The sequence below is a fragment of the Callithrix jacchus genome, chromosome 16 (assembly GCF_049354715.1).
Source record: "Callithrix jacchus isolate 240 chromosome 16, calJac240_pri, whole genome shotgun sequence".
Taxonomy (NCBI): Eukaryota; Metazoa; Chordata; class Mammalia; order Primates; family Cebidae; genus Callithrix; species Callithrix jacchus.
The window spans coordinates 1,889,529-1,914,810 of record NC_133517.1 but is presented as its reverse complement, the minus strand read 5'-3'; the positions used below and the strand labels follow the sequence as shown (position 1 = coordinate 1,914,810).

At 38.4% G+C, this 25,282-nt stretch overlaps 1 protein-coding gene across 8 annotated transcripts in view; it reads right to left on the bottom strand.

Moving 5' to 3' along the window:
- The window catches only part of RB1CC1 (RB1 inducible coiled-coil 1), a 102,706-nt gene that overhangs the window by 38,499 nt on the left and 38,925 nt on the right, over positions 1–25,282 (bottom strand). For all 8 annotated transcript variants that reach the window (XR_013527825.1, XR_013527824.1, XM_002807622.6 and 5 more), the window contains 3 exons: positions 15,979–16,181; positions 13,277–13,706; positions 5,864–6,034 (listed from right to left, as the gene is read on the bottom strand). Coding sequence is in view for 6 of the 8 variants with exons in the window: in XM_002807622.6 (XP_002807668.3) it covers positions 5,864–6,034; positions 13,277–13,706; positions 15,979–16,181 (804 nt within the window). In the remaining 2 variants the exon portion in view is untranslated. The remainder of the gene's footprint in view (positions 1–5,863; positions 6,035–13,276; positions 13,707–15,978; positions 16,182–25,282) is intronic.

Genomic DNA, 25,282 nt, shown 5'->3' with positions numbered 1-25,282 from the left:
CAATAAATAATAAATCTCCAGGATTTCGCTTCCCTTTTAATTGGGAGTGATTTTTAAGTTTTAATTTCAATGTAGCTAGAATGTAGTATACTGTGTTGTAAATGTGTTTATTAGCAAGATGTAAAATCAACTCCTAAAACTGGCTAATCTGAATGTATCTACTTTTCACCAACCACATTCTGAAGGAAGTACTGATAAACTATCTGCAAAGGGGAAATACCATTAGCAGCAAAAAGTAACTGATGAGACATCTGTAAATAACAAAATGTAAAAAATTCCAGACCAGTCAGAGACTAAACAGAATAGTAACATTTCTCAAATTTAAAGAAACACACATCCAAATTCGCATTTTATTAAGCACCAATGTGTTCCTACTATGTATTTATCAGGAATGTGTGGTAAGGCCTTGTGGCTAGAGTAATAGAAGACACACTAGTGTCCTGGCTCCTTGGAGCTTACGTTCTGAGAAGAGACTGTGTTAAAAAGCATGCAGCCATTTAATTACAAGTGCCATACAGTAGAGTACAGCATACTAAGAGAAAATAAACCTGATGGGATCAAGACTTCAAGATTAGAAAAGACTGGCTGAGGAAATGAAGTTTCTGCTAAAACCTCAGCTTTACATCCCCTGGTAGCCAAAGACATGACAATACAGGTGTGAAAAGTTGTCCCACTGACCACATACCACCTAACTTCAACTGGGTATCCCTTTTCTTTAATGAGCTCATTGAAAATTATCTTATTAAACTGAATTCGCTCACATTCAGACTCACTCAGACACACCCAGTTGAAAACTGTCTACCTTGGGGCCTACATTTCTGTCTTACAATTGTTCTCCCAACACACAACCAGGCAATGTAGATGACTTCTAAATAAAGTCATTAGGAGTACTTAGGAATACCAAAAAATATCCATTGGAGAACTTAAATATTTAATTCCCTTCAAATGTTTAAAAAGAGTATACCACTCAGGTATCAAAATCAAAGAAAGAAAAGATATTTTCTAAAAATAAGAATATTATCTCTAATACTCATTTGGTGTGCTAAGAGTTATATTCCATGAGCTTCCATAGTTTAAAAAAACAGCAAAATGCTACAATTAAATTAGGGTGAATGCAGATGTTGAAACAGACAGCTCTATGAGCACAAGACAACAAAAATTAATTTGATAATATCCATGGGGACAACATAAGAAATTTCACTGAATTTTACTTCAGTTTAGATTCAGGGAGGTTAAACAGTCAGATTTAGAAAACAAACAACAAAAGTTCAAATACACAAATAATGCATTCTTCCATTTTGAGAAAATGACTAATATTATCACCCCAACCATATTCCCAGAAAAAGACTTTTCCTTGTATGACAAAACTCCATTTGCTGAACCCAAGTAGACCTGAGGACAATATCAGCAATAAGTATCTCTTTATATTACTATCAAATATAAAATCATCCAATTTATCTGCCTGACTGCAGAAGATTTCAAGTGACATAAAGCAGGAGGACTAAAAGCAGTATTTTAAATATCAAAAGATTAAGGGGAGCAAAGAAAAAGTAGAGACAGAAATATGGAAGGTCTCAGAAAAGAGTACTGAAAGTCCTGGTCTATTCAATCTGTGAAACAGTTACAAAGATATCGAGAGGATTTTATAGATAGATGGGTTCATAAAATTAAATATGAAAAAAGACAAATGAATTTGACTGCATCGAAATTTAAAGATTTTGTTTTATAATCTGTATAAATTATGATCAGAGAGACAATATCTGCACGATCTATAATAGACAAAGAATTATCCAGACAACATATGATCAATTCTAACAAAAACATGGAAAAGAAAATGTGACAAATGACAATTCGGAGTTCATACATGGCAGAGTATATACATACACTGGTAACAGAGAAATTACTCTTCTCCTTATTCACTGGAAGTATTGACTGATTTTGCCTTCATGGCAGGGTTTAAAACATTACTAATTAATATTTAAAATGAACAAACACCTTAATTCAACAATCTCATTAATGGAGATTGTGCCTAAAGAAATACTAGAACACGCATGTAAAAATGGGTGTGTTGGGATAGTCAATCAATATTTCTAACATGGAAAAACTGAAACTAATCATCAAATAAGTATGGTTAAATACATTTTGTTTGCCTCCATCTATGGAAGTTAGAAAAACAACACTGCAGAAGCAGCAAATCAGGAATGCAGAGTTCTGTCTCTAGTAATGGTATCTAGCAAGGTCAGCCAAGCTCCCTGTGGCCTTGGGGGTGGGAGATCTAGGAAGGGAGTGAAAAAGCCAGGTACCGGTAAAGGGCTAGGATCCAGAAGAATACAGAAACCAGTAGAGAGGGTCAGGTGACTACGAATGCTTTGCCCTGAGAAATTCTGCTAATTCTTGAAGAGGAGTCCAAAGTTAAAAACAAGTAGTCAGCAGTCCTCACTTCCCTGAAGGGCTAGAAAATTAAAAACTGAAGACCAGAGCCAAGCAAAGGAAGGTACAATGGAACAGATGTTGCTTGCTTTCAGATCCCTAAAAGTTATATCCTATGATTAAGAGTAAACTGTGATTCTCCTGCTTCGGCCTCCCAAGTAGCTGGGATTACAGGTGCCCATCACCATGCTCAGCTAATTTTTGTATTTTTGGTGGAGACGGAGTTTCTTCATGTTGGCCAGGCTGGTCTTGAACTCCTGACCTCAGGTGATCTGCCCATCTCGGCCTCCCAAAGTGCTGGGATTACATGCATGAGCCACTGCGCTTGGTTCCCCAAACTTTTAATGTGGAAGTTACAAGAGTGTATGCCCATTCAAAAGGTTACAAAATAAGGGAACAGAACAAAAAAGAGGAAGAAAGAAATAATAAGATGTTGAGACAAGGCAGTAAAGGACACAGGACAGGCTGGTAGATTGGAGCCAGATGACAATGGCCCTGAGAAGTAAGAAGATGTCGCGTAACCAGGAGTGCGTCTACAGCTCTAGGTGATCAAAGTGTATTTTTGGGGTCTACATGAAAAAGAAAGTAAGTAGGAATTCCAGGAAAACAAAAAAGCAGTAGTCAATGGTAAATAAGAGAATTCACTTGAACCCTGATGTGTGAAATGTTATCCTTTAGGTCTGTGGACTGTGGTGTTGATTCCAGAGAGAAGGTAGTAACACAACACCAGCACCGGGGCCTGCAGTGAGCAATGTTTACACAGTGACAATAAACGTTGTCTACTGGTGTCCCACGTTCAGAAAGAAGCTAGACATCAATTAGGATTAGAAAATGGAATGTTACAGTTAAGAATCTTTGTTTGCTCGGGTGCAGTGGCTTATGTCTGTAATCCCAGCACTTTGGGAGGTGGAGGTGGGAGGATTGCTTGAGCCCAGGAGTTTGAGACCAGCCTAGACAATACAGTGAGACCCCCGTCTCTACTTTAAAAAGAAAAAATTGTCAAGTGTGGTGGTGTGTGCCTGTGGTCTCAGCTACTCGGGAGGCTGAGGTGGGAGGATCACTTGAGCCCAGGAGGTTGAGGCTACAGTGAGCTGTGAACCATGATCCATGATTGCACCACTGCATTCCAGCCTGGCTGACAGAGTGAGACCCTCTCTCAATTAAAAAAAAAAAAAAAAAAAGAATCTTTAAAAAAATTTGACATAGAATTCAAACCATAAAATCTGTCCTTTTAAAGTGTAGAATACAGTGGTTTTTAGTATATTCACAAGGATATGAGTCTATTACCACTATCTAATTTCAGAACGTTTTCCTTACCCTGACAAGAAACCTAGTATCCTTAAGTAGTTAATGGCTATTCCTCGAGTCCCCTGGCAACTACTAATCAACTTTCTGTGCCTATTCTGGATATTTCATATAAATGGAATCATGTTTTTTTAAAAAAAAGAAGCAAACTGAAAGTAGAATGGCCATCCCAAGAACTAGAATACCAACTTCCAATCATCCAAATCTCTGAAAGTGAAGTAAAGTAATTTAAGATTGTAAGTGCCCAAAGCACATACCAAAACCAAACATAAATTCTCTGTGGAAGAAAACGTTATCCTAGGCCTCATAATATTTCTTTTTCTTATAAAAAAAAAAAAAAAATCAGGTACATGAAAAGGCAAGACCACAAGAGTGAGAATATAAGCAACATGAAATATAAACAGACATATAGGCAACAGAATGAACAGATAAAGATTTTTAAATTGCTATGTGCTAATGTGTTCAAAGAGATGATGAATGGCTAAGACTACATATTTGGGCAGAGAATTTGAAACTATATAAACAAAAGAACCAAACTGAAATTGTAGAGCTGAAAAATGAACAAAAATAAGAAGTGAGCATATGGTTAGCTACAGCTAGTCACTAAAAAAGAGAAATAGTCAAAATGTAGGTTAAAAGTAAATATCTAGAACGAAACACAGATAAAAAGATGAAAAATACAGGAAACAAGTATAAATGAAACGGATACAGTGAAAGGTATAGCACGTGTAAGTGGAAGAGAAGAAAAAGCAAGTGAGGAAAAAGGAGGATCTGAAGAGAAATTGACTCAGAATTTTCCCAAATAGTATAAGACATTAAGCCACAGATTGAAGAAGCACTACAAGCCCAATGTAGGATAAATAACAAGAATGCCATGTCTTGGCACCTCATACTAAAATCGCTAAAAAACAAACAAAAGGCAAAGAAAAGACCACAGTAGAATGCTAACAACCTAGAATTTTGTAAGAACTAAGTAAAAATATCCTCCAGAAATCAAGTGATTTAAAGAGATGTTCAAAAGACAAAATTGAACTTATCACCAAAAGGAAATACTGAAGGACATTCTAATTTATATCATCCTCGACTGTAACACCATCGAAGTATGTTTTACCTTAAAAAAAAGGCGGGGGACTTAATATGGGGGATGCAATTATTCGTATGTTCCAATGAAAGAACACAATTAGAGAAAAAATATTGGCAGAGGAAAATTAAACTAGAAAACCAGGTGTCAGAAACTAATTATGACATTCAACTGTGCAGCTATGGGTGGTTTTGCACAGTGCTTCTCATGGTGGGTGGAGGCCAAGCAATCATGGATTAAAGAGAGGCACTGGTTTGCTGAGAAACATCCAAGTTTACTACTTGGCCATTCTATCACCTTCCCTTGATTTAAAATCCACTTTTTAAACAGTTCTAGGAACATGGCATAAAATCAGACCTAAAACCTAGGTATTACTATTAAAAGTATTAGTAAAGTCTTCAAAATTTCACATTTTCTTTCTATTCTTAAAAAATTTTGGCTGGGCGCGGTGGCTCACACCTATAATCCCAGCACTTTGGGAGGCCGAGGTGGGTGGATCACGAGGTCAAGAGATCAAGACCATCCTGGTCAATAAGGTGAAATCCCGTCTCTACTAAAAATACAAAAATTAGCTGGGCATGGTGGCACCTGCCTGTAGTCCCAGCTACTCGGGAGGCTGAGGCAGCAGAATTGCTTGAACCCAGAAGGCGGAGGTTGTGGCGAGCCGAGATCGCGCCATTGCACTCCAGCCTGGGTAACAACAGCGGGAAAAAAAAAAATTTCATCCTTTGTCCTATGGGGAGGGTAGTAGAAAGCACCGAAATTTTTAGCACAATAAATGATATGATCATATGTTTTTAATGTATCAAAAAATGTTGATTTCTTCCCCCAGCTTCAAATAGCAGTTTCATGGTTTATCTATGAGCCTGAGCTCACTTTATCAAACAACATGCCTTTCTGCTTTATTGCATGCAAACAATATTAACACATTAACAATATTCAAGGATAAAGTGAAGAGATGGTGCACACCAAACTGATACTGCACATAAAATATGTGTAGAGAAAGACCCCAAATGCCTTTACCCGAGAAAAGTCTAAGATAGGTACCTGAGCGAGCTCTTTCTGCTCATTCACCAGTCGGCTGCAGCTGGCGATCATCTGGTCCAGGGCGTAGAGCCGGTCCTCCAGCCCCTTAATGGCCTTCATATTCTGATTATCAAGTTTGGCAATGGTCTGACGGCATTCTGCTATAAACGGTCGAATAATCCTTGGATCAAGCTAAATGACAGGGAATCACATATAAATACAGTTTTCAGCAAACAGTTTAAAATATATTTCATGCTATTATGACATCTAGCTTTGAGAGAAAGTGAGTGATCAAAGATACAGAATAGGAAAAGCACGGGAACTGTAAGTTATACTTTCATTAGAAGGTCAAAAACAGGATAAATACCATCCTAGACAATACTGAATTGACACTAGAATACGTAATTAGGAATACAGTTTCAGGAATCACACATTTCAATCAGTGCTACACTTAAATCACTTCTCAGTTTCTTTCAGGAAAAGGTATTCTCAAGGTAAGCATAATATCATTAATTCTCTTATCAATGCAACTACTCTTTAAAACATAGAAACTTCTCTGGCAAACTTATCTCCCTCCAGGAGACACACAATAAAAACTTTTTTAGTCTCAGTCTCTTCTCAATGAATCTGCTTGCTCAATTATGCTTTCTCACTCTTCCGTCTCTCCTGTTCCTGGCTTTAATTCTACACATTTGCTGAAACTCATGGAATTCATAGAATTTTCCAATAATGCTCCCGGTCCCTTAAATATTTTACTTGGCTGCCTTTCTGTCTGTATTTTGCATAAAAACTGCTCAGCCAAAAACTACCCATAACCTTGCTTCACTTCAGGCTCTTTAATAGTTACCATGGCAGACAATCTCTTCCCAACCCTGCAGGCTCTGGGAAGTTACTTCTACTGGTTCCTCCATAGTATCCTCTTCCGGCTCCCTTTTCTCTGTCTAGTTTTCTTAAAATAGATGATTCAGAAGGACTTTGCCCTTAGTCCATTTTTACTGTTCTCAATATGATGTCAGCATTAAATATAACTTTTCTGGAGATAATTCCCAAGCCTACTTCAATCACCAATCAGTCTCACAAATTCTCAAACTGTTTCTGTTTATTAATACATATATGTCGGTTTCAACCACGACACCTTCTATTGCTGACTTCCTATGCTTGTTCCTAATAAAACTCCCCACAAAACTTTCTTCTGCCCCCAAATAATATCCAACAAATGTAGAATACAATAAAGGCTTCATTGATCTGGTACTAGAGAAAATCTTTCAGGCCTCTCATCTTCTCCAGCTGAAATGTCTATAATTTCAAGATAAACTGTGTTTTTCTACCTCTGATCTTTGTTCACATTTCTTATACTATTTAAGACAACCTCTACCCTCTATTTAAAGATCCTAGTCAAATACTACCTCCTTCAAGCTGCCTTCCCTAATCTCTGCAGTCAAAAAAAACCTGATTAATGCACAGTCTTGTACACAGAGAACATACAAAAGCAATGAAAACTGAACTATTTTATTGTTATGATCAAGAATCCAGTGTAGTCAAATAAGAGGCTGCAATTCTCACACCACCACAAAAATGAGAGACATTATTCCAGAATAGGCAGCACTGGTTTTGCACCATGTTGTCTCAACTGAAACTTGCACATTTGTAAACATTTTCTCCCTTTTCTCAATTTTGTGGTAACGGAGTCCAATGTGTGTATGTTTCTACTCCAGTGTACTATGCAAATCAAAGCCTGCTTACAAATTATTAGAATGATAAAGATGAAAAAGATGGCAAAAATTGGTTCAAATGTTCAACCTGGCAAAACTACAATTACACATAAACTTAACATAGCAAGGACTTAAAGACAAAACAAACCAAAAACACGGGCTCCTGAATACCATGTTTCTTAATTTAATAATTCACTGAAAGTGAAAGTGCGCACTGACAAACATAGTAGAGTGTTTCATGATTCACTAAACAGTTTACATAACTTCCTTTAAAAAATGTTTTTGGGGGGCCAGGTTCTGGCTCTGTTGTCCAGGATGGAATGCAGTGGCATGATCACAGCTCACTGCAGGCTCAAGCGATCCTACAGCCTCGGCCTCCCGAACTGCTGGGACTACAGGCGCATGCCACCACAATCAGCTAATTTTTAAAACAATGTTTTGTAGAGCTGGGTCTTAGCCTGTTACTCAGGCTGGTCTCAAACTCTCTGCGCTCAGGCAATACTCTCACCTTGGCCTCCCAAAGTGCTGGGATTACAGGCTTAAGTCACTGTCCCCAATGGACTTCCTAAAATCTCACTGCACTTTTTATTCCATTTATCCACAGCTAATAAAAACCTTTGAAGAAATGTTTTAGATTAAATATATTTAAACCAACGAATCTCATTAGTAATTGTTTAGCCAATTTTCAATAATTAGCAGTCAGTGATACATTAATTTTTACTCTTGGGCTCTCTGGCATCCACAAATACATCTATTTTTAACTGAGGAAAAAAAAAACCGTAAAACAAACTTTCTTACACTCTCTATTATTAACCGTCCCACCTTTAAACCCACTTCCCTGCACAGATTTTTTAAGACCACAAGTTGTCTGAAAGAAATACTAAAGCTCAATAAATTACACTGACACTAACCTGGCAGTTTAGAAATATGCTAAGTTCAGACGCTTCTAATTATTAATCGTCAGAAACACAAAATCAGTTTGCCCTTTGTGGTATAATCTGAAACAGAACATTCAAGAGTCATCTTAAGGCTGGGCACAGTGGCTCATACCTGTAATTCCAGCACTTTGGGAGGCGGAGGCAGGCAGATCACTTGAGGTCAGGAGTTCAAGACCAGCCTGGCCAATATGCCAAAACCCTGTCTCTACTAAAAACCACAAAAATTGCTGGGTGTGGTGGTGGGCACCTATAATCCCAGTTACCCAGTTGGCAGAGGTTGCAGTGAGCCCAGACTGTGCCACTGCACTCTAGCCTGGGCAACAGAGTTAAACTCCATCTCAAAAAAAAAAAAAAAAAAAAAAAAGTCTTTTATTGAAAGAAAGAAAGGAAAGAAAGAAAGAGAGACAGAGAGAGAAAAGGGGGAGAGAGAACAGGAGTCTTACTATATTGCCCAGGCTGGAATGCAATCTAAAAGCAAGTAGTAAAAACTTCTTTTATGCTGATAATTGTGCTTAACAGCGGAGACAGGAAGGAATAAGGAAAGAAAATAACAAACAAACAGCCAACCAATATTTCATTTAAATCTGTGAAATGCTATGCAAATGCTGAAGAGTGATTTGCTTCCAATTATGCGGTAACTTTCAAAATTGGTGTAATGTGATACTAAAAAAAAATGTATGTTCTGTGGACCCAGGGGGAAGAATTCTATAAATATTCACTGAGTTTACTTGTTCCAGATCTGAGTTCAAATCATTGATGTCACTGTTAACTTTCTAGCTCGTTGATCCGTCAAATATTAACAATGTGGTGTCAAAGTCTCCCGCTATTATTGTGCGGGAGTCCAAGTCTCTTTATAAGTCATTGAAAACCTGTCTTATATATCTGGGTGCTCCTATATTGGGTGCATATATATTTATGATCATTGACTCCTATTGTTGCATTGATCCTTTTTTCATTATGTAATGTCCTTCTTCGTTTCTTTTAGTCTTTGTTACTATTAAAGTCTATTTAGTCAGAGACAAAAGTTACAACTCCTGTTTTTTTTTTTTTCTCTCCGTTTGATTGGTGAGAGTCTTCCTCCAACCTTTTCTTTTGAGTCTTGTGTGTCCTTGCTTATGAGATGGATCTGGATACAAAGCGCCAATGTGTTTTGGCTTTTTATTCAGTTTGCGTGTCTGTGTCTTTGATTGGGGCATTTAATCCATTTAAATTTAAGATTAATATTGGTATTTGTGAGTTTAATATTGTCATTTAATGCTAGCTGGCTATTTTGCCCATTGGTTGATATAGATTCTTCATTATGGAGATACTCTTTACCTTTTGGTAAGGTTTTGGGATGACCGATACTGGTTGTTCCTTTCCGTGTGTAGTGCTTTCAGAGGCTCTTGTAAAGCAGGCCTGGTGGTGATGAAATCTCTGACTGCTTGCTTATTCGTGAAATTTTATTTTTCCTTCATTTATGAAGCTTAGTTTGGCTGGATATGAGATTCTGGGTTGAAAATTCTTTTCTTTGAGGATATTGAATATTGACCCCCACTCTCTTCTAGTTTGTAGGGTTTCTACTGAGAGATCTGCTGTGAGTCTGATAGGCTTCCCTTTATGGGTAACCTGACCTTTCTCTCTAGCTGCCCTTAGAATTTTCTCCTTTATTTCAACCTTGTTGAATCTAACGATTATGTGTCTTGGGGTTGCTCTACTTGAGGAATATCTTTGTGGTGTTCTCTGTATTACCTGGAGTTGAGTATTGTCCCACCTTACTAGGTTAGGAAAGTTTTCCTGAGTAATATCCTGAAGAATATTTTCCAGCTTGGATTCATTCTCTTCATGACATTCAGGTACACCTATCAAACATAAATTAGGTCTTTTCACATAGTCCCATATTTCTTGGAGACTTTGCTCATTCTTTTTTACTTTTTCTTCTCTAATCTTATCTTCTCATTTCATTTCATTAAGTTGGTCTTTGACCTCTGATATCCTTTCTTCTGCTTGATCAATTTGAGTGTTAAAACCTGTGCATACTTCACGGAGTTCTGTTGTATTCTTCAGTTCCATTAATTCACTTATATTCCTCTCTAAATTGCCTATTCTTGTTAGAATTTTGGGAAACCTTTTTTCAAGGTTCTTAGTTTCTTTACATTGGGCTAGAGCATGTTCTTTTAACTCACAGAAGTTTCTTATTATCCACCTTCTGAAGCCTAATTCTGTTATTGGAACGCACTCATTCTCCATCAGGCCTTGTTCCATTGCTGATGAGGAACTGTGATCCCCTGTAGAGGGAGAGGCATTCTGATTTTGAGTATTCTCAGCCTTTTTATGCTGGTTTCTTCCTGTCAGTGTAAATTTATCCACCTGTCGTCTTTGTAATTACCGACTTTCAAATTAGGTCTCTGAGTGGACGTCCAACTTGTTGATCCCAGCACCGAAATCTGAGCAACCCACCGCGCCGGCTAAAACAGTGGCGTCAAGATTCGTGGTGCTTTTCTTCCTGGGAGTCTCCAGTCTGGCTTCCCTCCTGAATCCCTTCTTCAATCAGCTGAACGGGTGACTCTGCTTTTGTGGCGCTCCAAACGTCGAACAAAGGGGGACCCAGTCCCGTCTACTCTGCACCGAGGATTGCTGCACTGGGGTGCCGGCTAAATTGCCACGCCAGCCACAAGAGTTGCACTGGTGACCCATGGGGCTCCTCTGTTGGGAATCTTCCGGTCCGCGAGCCGTCTGAAAGAGTGGCATTCTCTCATTCTCTGTGCTTTCACTGGGAGCTACAAGCCTGAGGGCTAGTGATCAGCTGGCCATCTTGGATCTCTCTCCAAAAAGAGTCATTTTAGCAAGAATAACATTAAAATCTAAAAATGTGAGTCTACAAAAATGCAGCAACAATTATAAAATGTTTCTGATAAAATGGGGCAAAAAACCAATAATTTACAAAACTAGCATCTCTTAACCCACAAAAATATAAAACTAGTTACCCCATGTTAAGTGACCTACTATGGATGCCAGAGGTAATAAATGAATGGCAATGCCCAGACTTGAGCCCCTGTGATTCAAAATCCTAATTTCCAAAATATCTGTCTTGACTAATCTTCCAAGAAAGACTTTTTAATTCGGCAGTTGAAAATACATGAGACAAATACTGTTATAATTGGAATTAATCTACAAAAATGATAGATTTAAACTGCATTTCCTTTTATGGAAAAAAAAACTTAGTACATGTTTTTATTACTTCATTGGCAAACAGCACTACTGTGATCAGATATCCATTGAGTTAGTTGTTTTGGACAAAGCATCTCCATTCAGAGAGAAATATCATACTTGGTTCCTCTTCAGAAATACCACTAGTGTTATCAAGAAAAGTACAGTTATTCTTGAGAGGAGAAAAATACTGCTCTAATAAAAACATCATGGCAAAGTGCCATGCATTATGCAATATATCACATTTACAGATCATATACTTTGAACATACAAATAAAAATATACAAATAAAATTTTCCAAAATGGATTTTCACTGCTTTAGAGCAAATAATATATATTTTTTGATTTCAAACATTTATTTTAAATTCTGGGGTATACGTGCAAGATGTGCTGGCTTGGTAAATGTGTGCCATGGTGGTTTGCTGCACAGATCATCCCAGCACCTAGGTATTAAGCCCAGCATCCAATAGCTGTTCTTCCTAATAGAGCCACTAATATATATTTTTAAAAAATCTAATGGGTATAATGCAATTAGTGAGTACTACATTATAGGCACTATTTTATTTATTTATTTATTTACTGATTGACTGAGACGGAGTTTCGCTCTTGTTACCCAGGCTGGAGTGCAATGGCACAATCTCAGCTCACCGCAACCTCTGCCTTCTGGGTTCAGGCAATTCTCCTGCCTCAGCCTCCTGAGTAGTTGGGACTACAGGCGTGCACCACCATGCCCAGCTAATTTTTGCATTTTTAGTAGAGACAGTGTTTCACCTCGTTGACCAGGATGGTCTCGATCTTTCGACCTTGTGATCTACCCGCCTTGGCCTCCCAAAGTGCTGGGATTATAGGCGTGAGCCACCACGCCCGGCCCTTGTAGGCAGTATTTTAAAGTTATGTTAGTTGATTTTGTAAGAAACAAGAATAAACAAATACAAGGTTGTATTTTGCTTTTGTAATGTAATGGCCATGTAAAATATCACAAAGACTTCAGATATTGTTGCTATGCCCTATTCAAAGTAGCATCAACCTCTAAAAAGAAAAAAGTGATCACTTAATAATAACACTATTGCTAACTTCTATTTTCAAGTATGCTGGAGAAGACCTTAATCCAAAATACAAGCTCACTATACTTATAAACTACAACTAAAACACAGTGTCTACGTTTTGAATTTAAAGATCTCCGATAGATGCAGAATTTAAAAGTCAGAAAGAGACTGCCCCTAAGGAAATGGTGCCGCTTTCCAGAGGCACAAGGGGGCTTTCTGGGTAATAAAATTTTCAATGTCTTCATTTGTTTCGTGGTTATTCCTTGCACAAACAACTCAAGACCTGTGTAGTTTACTGTACCTAATTATTGTTACTGCACTGGAAATTCTTCCTATATAATCTCAAGTAATCTTCACAAATTTACAATCAATTCATAAGTAAAGTTATGAGTTAAATAATTTGATTCAACCTATATTAAAAAGTTTCAATCCACAGCTCATTTATTTCTACTAAAGGGTAATATCCATTCTCTCAGTACATAAAATATTGAGGGTAAGTAATGTAATGTAGTTAAATGACATAAGAAATATTAAATTAACATTACTTACCCTGCTCATAGAGTCAAAGCACTTCCTGACCAAAGATTCCACATCATTAGGTCTATCTTGAACATTTATCCAGTCTAACAAAGAAACATTAAAAAAGGGCAGATCACCATCTTTAGTATCTATGGAAGTTTCATCTTGCTGATGAACAGTACTTTGACCAGATTCCCTAATTTCTTTGCCATGTTCAGCATCTGTGGTGTCTGGGGACACATGTGCCACTGACTTGGGAAATGAGGTTAACAAGGACTGGCTAGTTGTTCCAGGCGTATCAGGAGAGAGCACCGGTTGAGTGGATCTTTTCATCTCAGCTTCTTCTGAGGCTTCATGCTCAGGTAAAGAGTCCCGTCTTCCCAAACATTCTCTGTAACTATGTCTGGTTAGGCACTCCAGCAGTGGAATCTTGGCCATTACTGAAACTGCAGTTCCTAAACTTAAAACACAAAAGTCAGTAAAACTATGAGACTGCTCTGGTTAAGAATTGGCATGCTTGAATGAAAACACATATTATTACATACACAAATCTCACCAACTCTCCATTACATTGTACATAACATAAATTAGTTTATGTGCTAGCTATTCACTAAAGGAAGTCCACTTTAGCAGAGAGGGTATGATGAACACATTAAATATCACCCCAGGGCAGGGTGCGGTGGCTCACACCTGTAATGCCAGCACTTTGGGAGGTCAAAGGCAGCAAATCACTTGAGATCAGGAGTTCGAGACCAGCCTGGCCAAGATGGCGAAGCCCTGTCTCTATTAAACTTACAAAAATTAGCCGGGCATGGTGGCAGATGCCTGCAATCCCAGCTACTTGGGAGGCTAAGGCACAAGAATCATTTGAACCTGGGAGGTGGAGATTGCAGTGAGCTGAGATGGTGCCACTTCACTCCAGCCGGGGCCATAGAGCAAGGCTCCGTCTCAAAAAAAAAGAAAAGAAAACAGAAAAGAAAAAATCACCCTAAAGTAAAGCTAGCTATACTAAACAAGTAAATACTAGGCTTTTATAAAATCGTAAAGGTGTAACAAATTTGAATTTACAAAAAGATTCACCTTAGCAGTACCTTAGAATACAACCTTATGGCTTATGTAAATCAAATACATTTGATGTATTGAAAGCACAGGATAAAAATATCAATCCTAATAAAGATAATTCTTTTATCACCCTGAAAATAGGTTTATGTTATCAAAAGCATGGAGAAAATAAGAAATCTTGGTGATTTAACTTCTATAAAATCATATGCGATATAAGATACGTCCCTAGTTTAAACTGACATAGGTAATAGAACCCTTCAGAAAGGTTACTTGAAAAGGTTCTCATTTAAACTTTAAGAAGATCTTTCTAGTCTTGATGAATCCTTCTCTTTCCTCCCAAGATTTCTTCCATTTTCAACTTAAGGCCAAAATATACCTAATATTCATACCACAAAACAGATATATATGAATTGAAAAGGTTACCTGAATTTAAAAAAAAGAAAGACAAGAAAAAGAGATTGGCCAGGTGCGGTGGCTCACGCCTGTAATCCCAGCACTTTGGGAGGCCGAGGAGGGTGGATCATGAGGTCAAGAGATCGAGACCATCCTGGTCAACATGGTAAAACCCGGTCTCTACTAAAAATACAAAAATTGGCTGGGCATGGTGGGGCACGCCTGTAGTCCCAGCTACTCGGGAGTCTGACGCAGGAGAATTGCTTGAACCCAGGAGGCAGAGGTTGCGGTGAGCCGAGATCCTGTCACTGCACTCCAGCCTGGGTAACAAGAGCGAAACTCCGACTCGAAAACAAAAAGCAAGCATACGAAAACAAAAAACAAGCATACGCACACACGCTAAGGGTTAGTTTCATGCTGAATTACAGCTTTATTTTCACATTAACTATATCCCTGTTTTTAAAAACAATGTGTATTAAATGTATTTCTATGCAAAGAACTAAAACTTGCCATCTTAATGAGTGAAAACACAAGGGCTTTTGTTTCTACCTCATCAAACCTGTAGCAGGCTGGCAATATTTACAAAGAAAGTTTCCTCCATTGTCCAGTGTTTGATAATGTACCTATTTCTGTTCGATGTTAACATCTTGCCTTTTGTTTACTGGTCAAGATGCAGAAAAAGATTCCTGGTTTTATAAATGACTTCAAAAGTGTTTTGGGTCTTATTCATAAGTAAAACAACCCAAGAGAAAGAACTATGGGAGACTCATAAGATACATGGTAAACAGAATTATCTTTTCCCTTTTTTTTTTTTTTTTTTGGGACAATGTCTCACTCTGTCGAGGTTGGAGTACAATGGAGTGATCTCAGCTCACTGCAACCTCTGGCTCCCCGGTTCAAGCTCTTCTCCTGCCTAAGCCTCCCCGGTAGCTGAGATTACAGGAGCCCACCACCACATCCAGCTAATTTTTTAATTTTTAGTAGAGAAAGGGTTTCACCATGTTGGCCAGGCCAGTCTCAAACTCCCGACTTCATGATCCACCCACCTTGGCCTCCCAAAGTGCTGGGATTACAGGCTTGAGTCGCCATGCCCAGCCTGATTATCATTTTTAAATTAAAAACTACAACCTATAAAGCACTATCAGAAAATGCTCAAAGAATAAATCTCAGTTATAATAAATATATGCCTACAAGAAACAAATATGCAGTGACTAAAGCTACCGATAAATTTCAAAGGTATTTTAAACAAATATTGTCCATTTTAATGGCAAACATACTGAGTAAGTTTTAACTTGATGTCTTCTATGGACTGCAGATAATTTGAATAAATACTTTCAAACTTGAAAAGTAGCTTTTGGTATGAATTCGAACAGTCCTCCAGGTTGGCCATGATTGCAGCCCAGCCTTGGTGTTGAAGATGCTCATCATGTACGAGACCTTCGCAGAAAGAACAGAGTTTCTTGGCAACTTCATACATTTCCTATATTGAAAAAGAATACAAAAGAAAGGAAAAGAGGCAATCGTTTGTTTGCAGAAGTTTGCATATGTTTATAAACATGTATGTGTGAATGAGTTCTAAAGATCCTTTAACAAAGTGTTTCAAAGGACTGTTTTAGTTTATCCCTGTTTGCCTCTGTAAAAGAGAGCCTAAACATAAATGAGTGTTTAACATAAGAGAGGTGTTATAACCTGGCCGGGCGCGGTGGCTCAAGCCTGTAATCCCAGCACTTTGGGAGGCCGAGGCGGGAGGATCATGAGGTCAAGAGATCGAGACCATCCTGGTCAACATGGTGAAACCCCATCTCTACTAAAAACACAAAAAGTTAGCTGGGCATGGTGGCGCATGCCTGTAATCCCAGCTACTCAGGAGGCTGAGGCAGGAGAATTGTCTGAACCCAGGAGGTGGAGGTTGCGGCGAGCCGAGATCACACCATTGCACTCCATCCTGGGTAACGAGAGCGAAACTCCATTTCAAAAAAAAAAAAAAAAAAAAAAGAGGTGTTATAACCTATAACTTAAGTGAGGTGTTTCTGAGCAGGTATCCCAAGAGAAAGTCAAAAGAAGAATACATAAGATGCTACATCTGAAAACAAAGGAGTAGGGCTTTCAATTAATGATCACCATGTCATCACAAATGTCACTGTCCTCTGGTATTATCTCAAGACATGTATGTTAAAAACAGTTTTAGGTAAAGGGAAAGTCTAAAATACGTCATCTATTTCTAGATTAGTATAACTATAACACATTTAGTAACCCTAAATAGGACTCTAGAAAATATTTACTTAAACGGTAAAACTACCTTCAGAAAATAGACGTGACATTCAGTTCCAAAGAATGAAGTATAAAAATATTTATTACGGATAAATGACAAGGCAGCAATGTAGATTGCTTTATATATGGAGATACATAAAGAAGTCCACTGTTACAAAAGATTTTAGTTGGCCAGAAAAGAGAGATTATTGTACCTTTGTTAACTGCTATGAGACAGATATAAAAATCACAGAAGAGACAGGAAATGAGAAGTCAAAGCTTTCTGAAGCATTTAACGTAAGTGTCGTGGTGTGAAAATAATATGGACAAAGACAGGGAAAGAAGTGCTTTAAAAGAGTGGAACATGACGCTGTGGCAAAGACAAGAAATACAAAGTGCTACTGGCTAAGGACAAACGGTCTGGAGGGAAGACAGAAAGAGGGCCAGGTGGTCAAAGACACAGAAAACACCAAGGTAAGGAAGGAGGTGGACTTGACTCAGAAAAACCTCCTGAAGAGCTCTTTTAACAAAGAATGCAATCAAATAGATGCTTTAAGAAGACTGGTAATATGAAAAATGCTACAAGGTGGAATGGGAAGGAACCTGAAAGAATGATATACAATGATTATTTCTAAGTTGTCCAGGCAATCTGTAAAACGACTACCGTAAATACAGCAACAGTTAGTTATTTAGTTAGCAAAGTAAAGAAGTACATGGTCTTTATGGGGCAGGGATGCCAGTAAGATAATTATGTGCCATTGCACTAAAAATCAATCAATCATGCTGCCACTACAATAGAGTGGGGAAAAACTCTGGAATTATGAAGTTACAGAAAGGAAAAATGTTTTCATATCCTTAAAAATGGATAAAAGGGAGGTGACACCCTGAATTGAAGAAGAAAAGAGTTGTTGGGTATATTAAAGAGTTTCTTGCAGTACATGCAGAAAATGTAGAAAGATTCTTAAACACACAAAAGACAGAGGATATAAAAAATTAAAATATTCAAATATTTTGATTTTCTGAATTGTTAAAATTTACAAATGTAAAATAGTAAGTTGAACTGTAGCACTATTTAATAGAAAAATAAAAGAAAAATAAACTTAAGATATTTCAAAAATGGGAGTACCTTGCAACAATGAAAAAGGAGTAAAATGTATAGCATGGGCTGGGTGCAGTAGCTCAGCCCTATAATCCTAGCACTTTGGGAGGCCAAGGGGTGTGGATCACCCGAGGTCACAAGTTAGAGACCAACCTGGCCAACATGGTAAAAACTCGTCTCTATTAAAAATACAAAAATTAGCCAGGCATGGGGGTGGGCACCTGTAATCCCAGCTACTGGGGAGGCTAATGCAGGAGAATCACTTGAACCCAGGAGGTGGAAGTTTAAGTAAGCCTGGGCAACAAAAGTGAAACTCCACCTAAAAAAAAAAAAAAGTACAGTATGCTTTCATTTATCTGGGGAGGCTGAGGTCGGTTAGAAATGTGAAACAATAAATAATAGAGGTATGAGATAAAAATGCACTTTGTGTGTATATCAAAGTCCAGGAAAATGCAAAACAAATGTTCCTTCATCATTAAGACGGAGTGGGGGATGGAATGGAAAAGGAAGTATTTTTTCTATATATTTTGCAGATAAGCATGTAAAAATCATTATGACCATCCTATTTTAGAAGACAGTATCGTTAATGAACAAACTGAGGTGAAAAGAAATATCTTTACAGGTAAAACATGAAAGTTTGCTTTGTGATATGAATGTAAAGAGCACTGGCCTTGGAGAAAAGAGGTTCTTCTTCATTCTCCCTGGCTATCTGGCCTTGAAATTACTTAACTTCACCTGTTCTTAAATCTATATGTATAAAAGAAAAGACTAATAATTTCCATTGTAAGATATTAAGGATGTCTTTGCCTGCTTCTCCTTCCTGAAGCTAACCAAATACCAAAGGGAAATGAGATGCCATCTTGATGAAACCAGGAAACAACTACCACCCCACACATACAATATACGCAGCAAACCTGTGTAGAGTATGAAAACCGGATCAACTTGGGTCCAATAAAATGAAAGAATAACAAATCTCAGGACCCCAAAACCACTAAGCTAAGGGAAGAGTCAAGTTGGGAACTGTGTGAGGCAAACCTGCCTCCCATTTTGTTCCTAAATAAGATAGCGAAGAACATAAAGCTACATCCCTCCCTCCCAATTTTGCTACAAGGAAATTCCTTGCGGGCTTCAAGATCTTCAACCTAAAACAGTGCTTCTGAATTTCACCGTGGCAATGTAGACTGACAGCTAATCTTCACATGTGTGGGACACAAAGTCATCCCTCTGCTCACCTGAGACAAAGGCATAATTGACTGCTTCCTCTGTCTTATTGTTTATGTAAAAATGCAGATTCATTGAGCCAGACTAAATTATGTATTCAGTGAAAGGCTGATCAAGGACTCCAAAAATGCAACCTTGCATCTCTTATCTACCTATGACCTGGAAACCCTGGCTTAGAGTTATCCTGCCCTTCTGAACCAAACCCATGTACATCTTACACATATTCATGTCTCATGTCTCCCTTTGACGTATAAAAGCAAGCTTTACTCTGACCACCTTGGGCACATGTTAGGACCTCCTAAAGCAATGTCTATTGTGTGTCCTTAAACTTCACAAAGTAAAATTTCAGAATTGTGACCTGTCGCAAGATACTTTAGGTTCACATCACTACTGCAGACATTTAGCAAAACCTGGGAGAACCGAATCCTCCTGTGGAAGCTTGGGTGGACAGCAAGAACCTCTTGGGGCCCGATCTGAAGTTAGCAAGTAGCAGAAGAAATAATACCTATTTATATGACATACTTGCAAAAAAGCCAGAGGAAAAACTGTGAGAAAAAGCCCTTAGAACTGCTATATTTTGTCTAAGGAGAAGGACAGAATAAGTACACACACACACACACACACACACACACACACACAGAGGACAGAATAAGTCCACACACACACCCACACACACATTCTGCTTCTAACTAGGGATCCCCTGTGACCCAGGGCAGCTTCCTGCTCACCAGGGAGTGCCTATCTTACACCCTTTCCTACACTGTCTTATAGAGAAATCATTCTACTCATTCAAAGACAAGCAAAAATGTTAACATATGAAACACAGAGAACTCTAAATCAGGCTTTAACAACCAAGACAGGTGAAATGAATAGAATCACCATGAAAATGATAGCTAAAAGGTGGCATCAATGAAGAAAAGAACTTAAGACATGGACAAGAACATTATCAAAAAAATTCCGACTACTTGAATCTGAAAATTAAGAGATGATATTACTAAAATATCAAATATAGCTCAATCAACACCAGGTCACAGCCTAGTAAAACTGGATTTCAAAGAGTTAATGCCACAAACAAAAAACAAAACAAAAACTTAAATCACTATAGGGTAGAAGAGAAGTGGAAATGAAGTTGGCTGCAGATCAGCACCTAGTAATTGCAGATGCTAAAATCTTGAAGATGACACAATATAGGGAGAAATTATCTTTCAAAAATCTGAACCTACACAGATTTTCAAACTTGTAATTAATATACTTCTCCTGACATCTTGAAGAAACTATTTCACCTTTACTGAGTTCAGAAATAATTTTTTTTACTGTATATTACCCGATAATATATGGTTAAAAAAAAAAAAAAGACAGCGAGCACTGAGTCCATTTCAGGATGAAATGAGAAAGAACTATGGGCATTTCGGTACAGAAGAGATTGCAGAAGTAGAAGAGATTTCTCACTGTCTTAAGGGTTCTGATACGTTTACAAGTCAAAAGAATGAACTAGGATATTCGCAGCGGGTTTAGTCACAACAGAGGAACACTGGAAACGATAAAACGGTGGCACATTTGTACAACAGAACACGATGCAGCGATGAGTACAAACCACCCAGACATGCAACAGCATGAAACGTTCTCAGGAACGTCCTGCTGCATGAAAGAGGCTAGACACAAAAGAACAAAAACTACACCATTCCATTTATTTACATTCAAAAAGAGACAAAGTAATCTATGGCTTAGAAGTCAAGACACTAGTGAGCATTAATGAGGAGGAAGGATGAAAACTGACAGGGAGAAAGTCTTAAATGGGGTTTCTGGGGTGAAACTATTTTTATCTATGTCCTCATTGTAAAACTTCACTAAGAATGGATGTACAATTACGGTCTGTGCATTTTTCAGTATGTATATTATCTCAATAAACAGAAACCTAATCTTCATTTTATCAATAAGATAACTGAGTCGAAGGTCACACCACAAGTACATGAAGTGATCAGATATAAACTCAGAAAATCTGACTTTAGAGACCACATCCCGGACCATGAAGTAGTAACACCTCTAATACTGCACGTCATGAACTGATTAGACCTATGTTGCTGTTTTGGTTTTAGTAGCTTTAGAATGTTTTATAAATCTGAAAGGAGGCCAGGCATGGTGACTCGTGCACATAATCCCAGTACTTAGGGCGGCTGAGACTGAAGGATCATTTGAGCCCAGGAGTTTGAGATCAACTCCAGCAACACAGCGAGACCCCATCTCTATGTAAGCAGTAAGTAAATAAATCTGAAAAGATACATTCCACCCCACCCCTTCCATTCTTCTCATGACTTTCTTGACCATTTCTGGACACTGACCTTTTCATAAGAATCTGAAGACCATTTTAGATCCAAACAAAACAAAAACCAAAGCTTCAAAAGAAGTATCATAGCTGTAACTATAGTTCAGAAGCTTATGATCATATTAAAAATTAGATTTGTCTTCTCATTTGTTTCATGGCCATTTGTTCATTTATGTTCATTTCTTTCATTTGTTTTGTTCTTGAATAGTTTACATAACCAAATTGTTACGTATATTTTGAAGTTTTTGTAAAAAAACATATTATTTTGAAGTTTTTGCAGCTGTTCAGATTACAGTATTTTTCCTATTTTCATCCCAATGCACTTGTCAGAACAGAGAAACTCTATTTTTATATATTTATTACATATCCAGTTACCTTACCAAAACTCTAAGAGGTTTTGATTAAAATCCCTTACTTAATTTTCCAAATATTCAACCATATCATTACCTAAAAGAAGGGTTTTTCAGTTGTCATTTTCACCACTTATTTCACTGATTTCATTTCTTTTTTTTTTTTTTTCTTGAGACGGAGTTTCGCTCTTGTTACCCAGGCTGGAGTGCAATGGTGCGATCTCGGCTCACTGCAACCTCCGCCTCCTGGGTTCAGGCAATTCTCCTGCCTCAGCCTCCTGAGTATCTGGGATCACAGGCACACACCACCACGCCCAGCTAATTTTTTGTATCTTTAGTAAAGACGGGGTTTCACCGTGTTGACCAGGATGGTCTCGATCTTTTGACCTCATGATCCACCCGCCTCGGCCTCCCAAAGGATTTCATTTTCTTATTTCCTCAAAGCTTAAAAATACTGAACAGTTTCTGATTTATGCAAAGACAGCCCTTGCATGTCACTGATTTAAAAGCTGCTTAGGCTTGGTGTGGTGACTTATACCTGTATGTAATCTCAGGACTTTTGTAGGCTAAGGTGGGAAGACCACCTGAGGCTGGAATTCCAGAACAAACTGAGCAACATGGTGATACTCCATCTCCACAAAAAAAAATGTAAAAATAATCCAGATATGGTGGTGTACACCTGTAGTCTTCGCTACTCGGGAGCTAAGGCAGGAAGATCACTGGAGTCCAGAAGGTCAAGGCTGCAGTAAGCCATGATCATGCCACTGCACTCCAGCCTGGGCAACAGAGTAAAACTCGGTCTCAAAATAAAACGGCTGCTTATCTATTCTTCCTAACAACTGGAACAAGACAAGGATGCCCACTCTCACCACTGTACTCCTATTAAATATACAGCACTGAGGCTGGGTGCAGTGGCTCATGCCTGTAATCCCAGCTCTTTGGGAGGCCAAGGAGGGAGGATTACTTGAGGTCAGGAGTTTGAGACCAGCCTGGTTGACATGGCGAAACCCTGACTCTACTAAAAATATAAAACTAGCCAAGTGTGGTGGTGCACACCTGTAATCCAAACCACCCATGAGGCATGAGAATAGCTTGCGAGAGGATCACTTGAGGTCAGTAGTTTGAGATCAGTCTGGCCAACATGATGAAACCTCATCTCTACTAAAAATACAAAAATTATCCAGGCATGGTGGCGCATGCCTATAATCTCAGCTACTCGGGAGGTTGAGATAGTAGAATCACTTGAACCCAGGAGGTGGAGGTTGCAGTGAGCCGAGATTGCACCACTGCACTGCAGCCTGGGCAACAGAGCAAGACTCCATTAAAAAAAAAACAAAACACAAAAAACAAAAGTACTGGAAATCACAGCCAGAGCAATAAAGCAAGAGAATGAAAGAAAAGGCATCTGAACTGGAAGAGAGGAATTCAAATGATCTCTGTTGGCCGATGACATGATCTCACATACCTAGAAAACTAATGTCTCCTCCAAAACTCCTAGACTTGATGCCTTCAATAAAGTTTCAGAAATGAAAAGTCACTGTACAAAAATCAGTAGCATTTCTATACACCAATACCATTCAAGTTGAGAACTAAATCAAGAACTCAATCCCATTGACAACACACACACACACACACAAATACCAAAGAATACATTTAATCAAGGAGATCTCTCTACAAGGAGAATTGCAAAACACTGACAAAGAAAACTACAGATGGCACAAACAAATGAAAAAATATCCCATGCTCATGGACAGAAGAGTGAGCATCATTAAAATGACCATGCTGCCCAATCTGCATATTCAATGCTCAGTGCAGCTATCAAATTATCAATGGCATTTTTCACAGAATTAGAAAAAAAAAATCCTAAAGATCATATAAAACCGAAATAGGGCCCTAATAGCCAAAGCAATCCTAAGCAAAAAGAAAAAAGCTGGAGTCATCACAGTACCTGACTTCAAACTATACTACAAGGCTACAGTAGCCCAAACAGCATGGTACTAGTAAAAAAACAAACACATAAATTAATGGAACAGAATAGAGAACCCAGAAGTAAAGCTAAATAGGTACAATCAACTGATCTTTGACAAAGCTGACAAAAGCATACCATGGGGAAATGACACCCTATTCAATAAACGGTGCTGGGAAAATTAGCCACAGGCAGAAGAACGAAGCTGGACCCCTAACTCTGACCATATACAAAAATTAAATCAAGATGGATTAAAAACTTAAACATAACCTTGAAACTATAAAAAATCCTAGAAAAGAAACTCTTCTGGACATTGGCATAAGCAAAGAATTGTAATTCAGATCTCAAAAGCAAATGCAACACAACAAAAATAGACAAATTGGTCTAATTAAACCAAAGAGCTTACACACAGCAAAAGAAAATGACAGAGTAAAAAGACAACCTGCAGAATGACAGCTTGCAGAATGGTAGGTTTGCAAGCCAGGTGCAGTGGCTCATGCATGTAATCACAGAATTTTGGGAGGCCAAGGCAGGAGAATCACTTGAGCTCAAGAGTTCAAGACCAGCCTCAGTACATTGCAAAACCCCACCTGCACAACAAATACAAAAGTCAGCTGGACACAGTGTGCCTATAGCCTCAGCTGCCCAGGAGGTCAAGGCTGCAGTGAGCTCTGATGGGGCCACTGCACTCAAACTCACCAAGAAAAAAACTAGGCAAAGAACATGAACAGACATCTCTCAAAAGGCGTACTGGCCAGACACAGTGGCTCAGGCCTATAATCTTAGCACTTTGGGAGGCTGAGGTGGGCAGATCACTTGAGGTCAGTAGTTCAAGACAAGCCTGGCTAACATGGAGAAACTTCATCTCTACTAACTACACAAAAATTAGCTGAATGTGGTGGCAGACGCCTATAATCCCAGCTACTTGGGTGGTTGAGGCATGAGAATCGCTTAAACCCAGGAGAGGGAGTTGCAGTGAATCAACTGCTATACTCTAGCCCAACAGAGCAAGATGTCTCAAAAAAAAAAAACAAAAAAAAAAACACCACACACACACACACACAAACAGCCAGCAAACATGGAAAAATGCTCAATATCACTGATCATCAGAGAAAGGCACATTCCAACCACAATGAGATACCATCTCCTACCAGTCAGAAGAGGTATGTAAAGTCTGAAACAACAGATGTTGGTGAAGATGAGGAGAAAAAGGAATGTACTAATTCCCACTGGTGGGAGTGTCGATTAGTACAACCTCTACAGAAAACAGTATGGAGATTTCTCAAAGAACTACCATCCCACCAACCCAGCAATTGCACTACTGAGTATCTACCCAAGGAAAAGAAAAAGTTCTACGAAAAAGACACCCCTC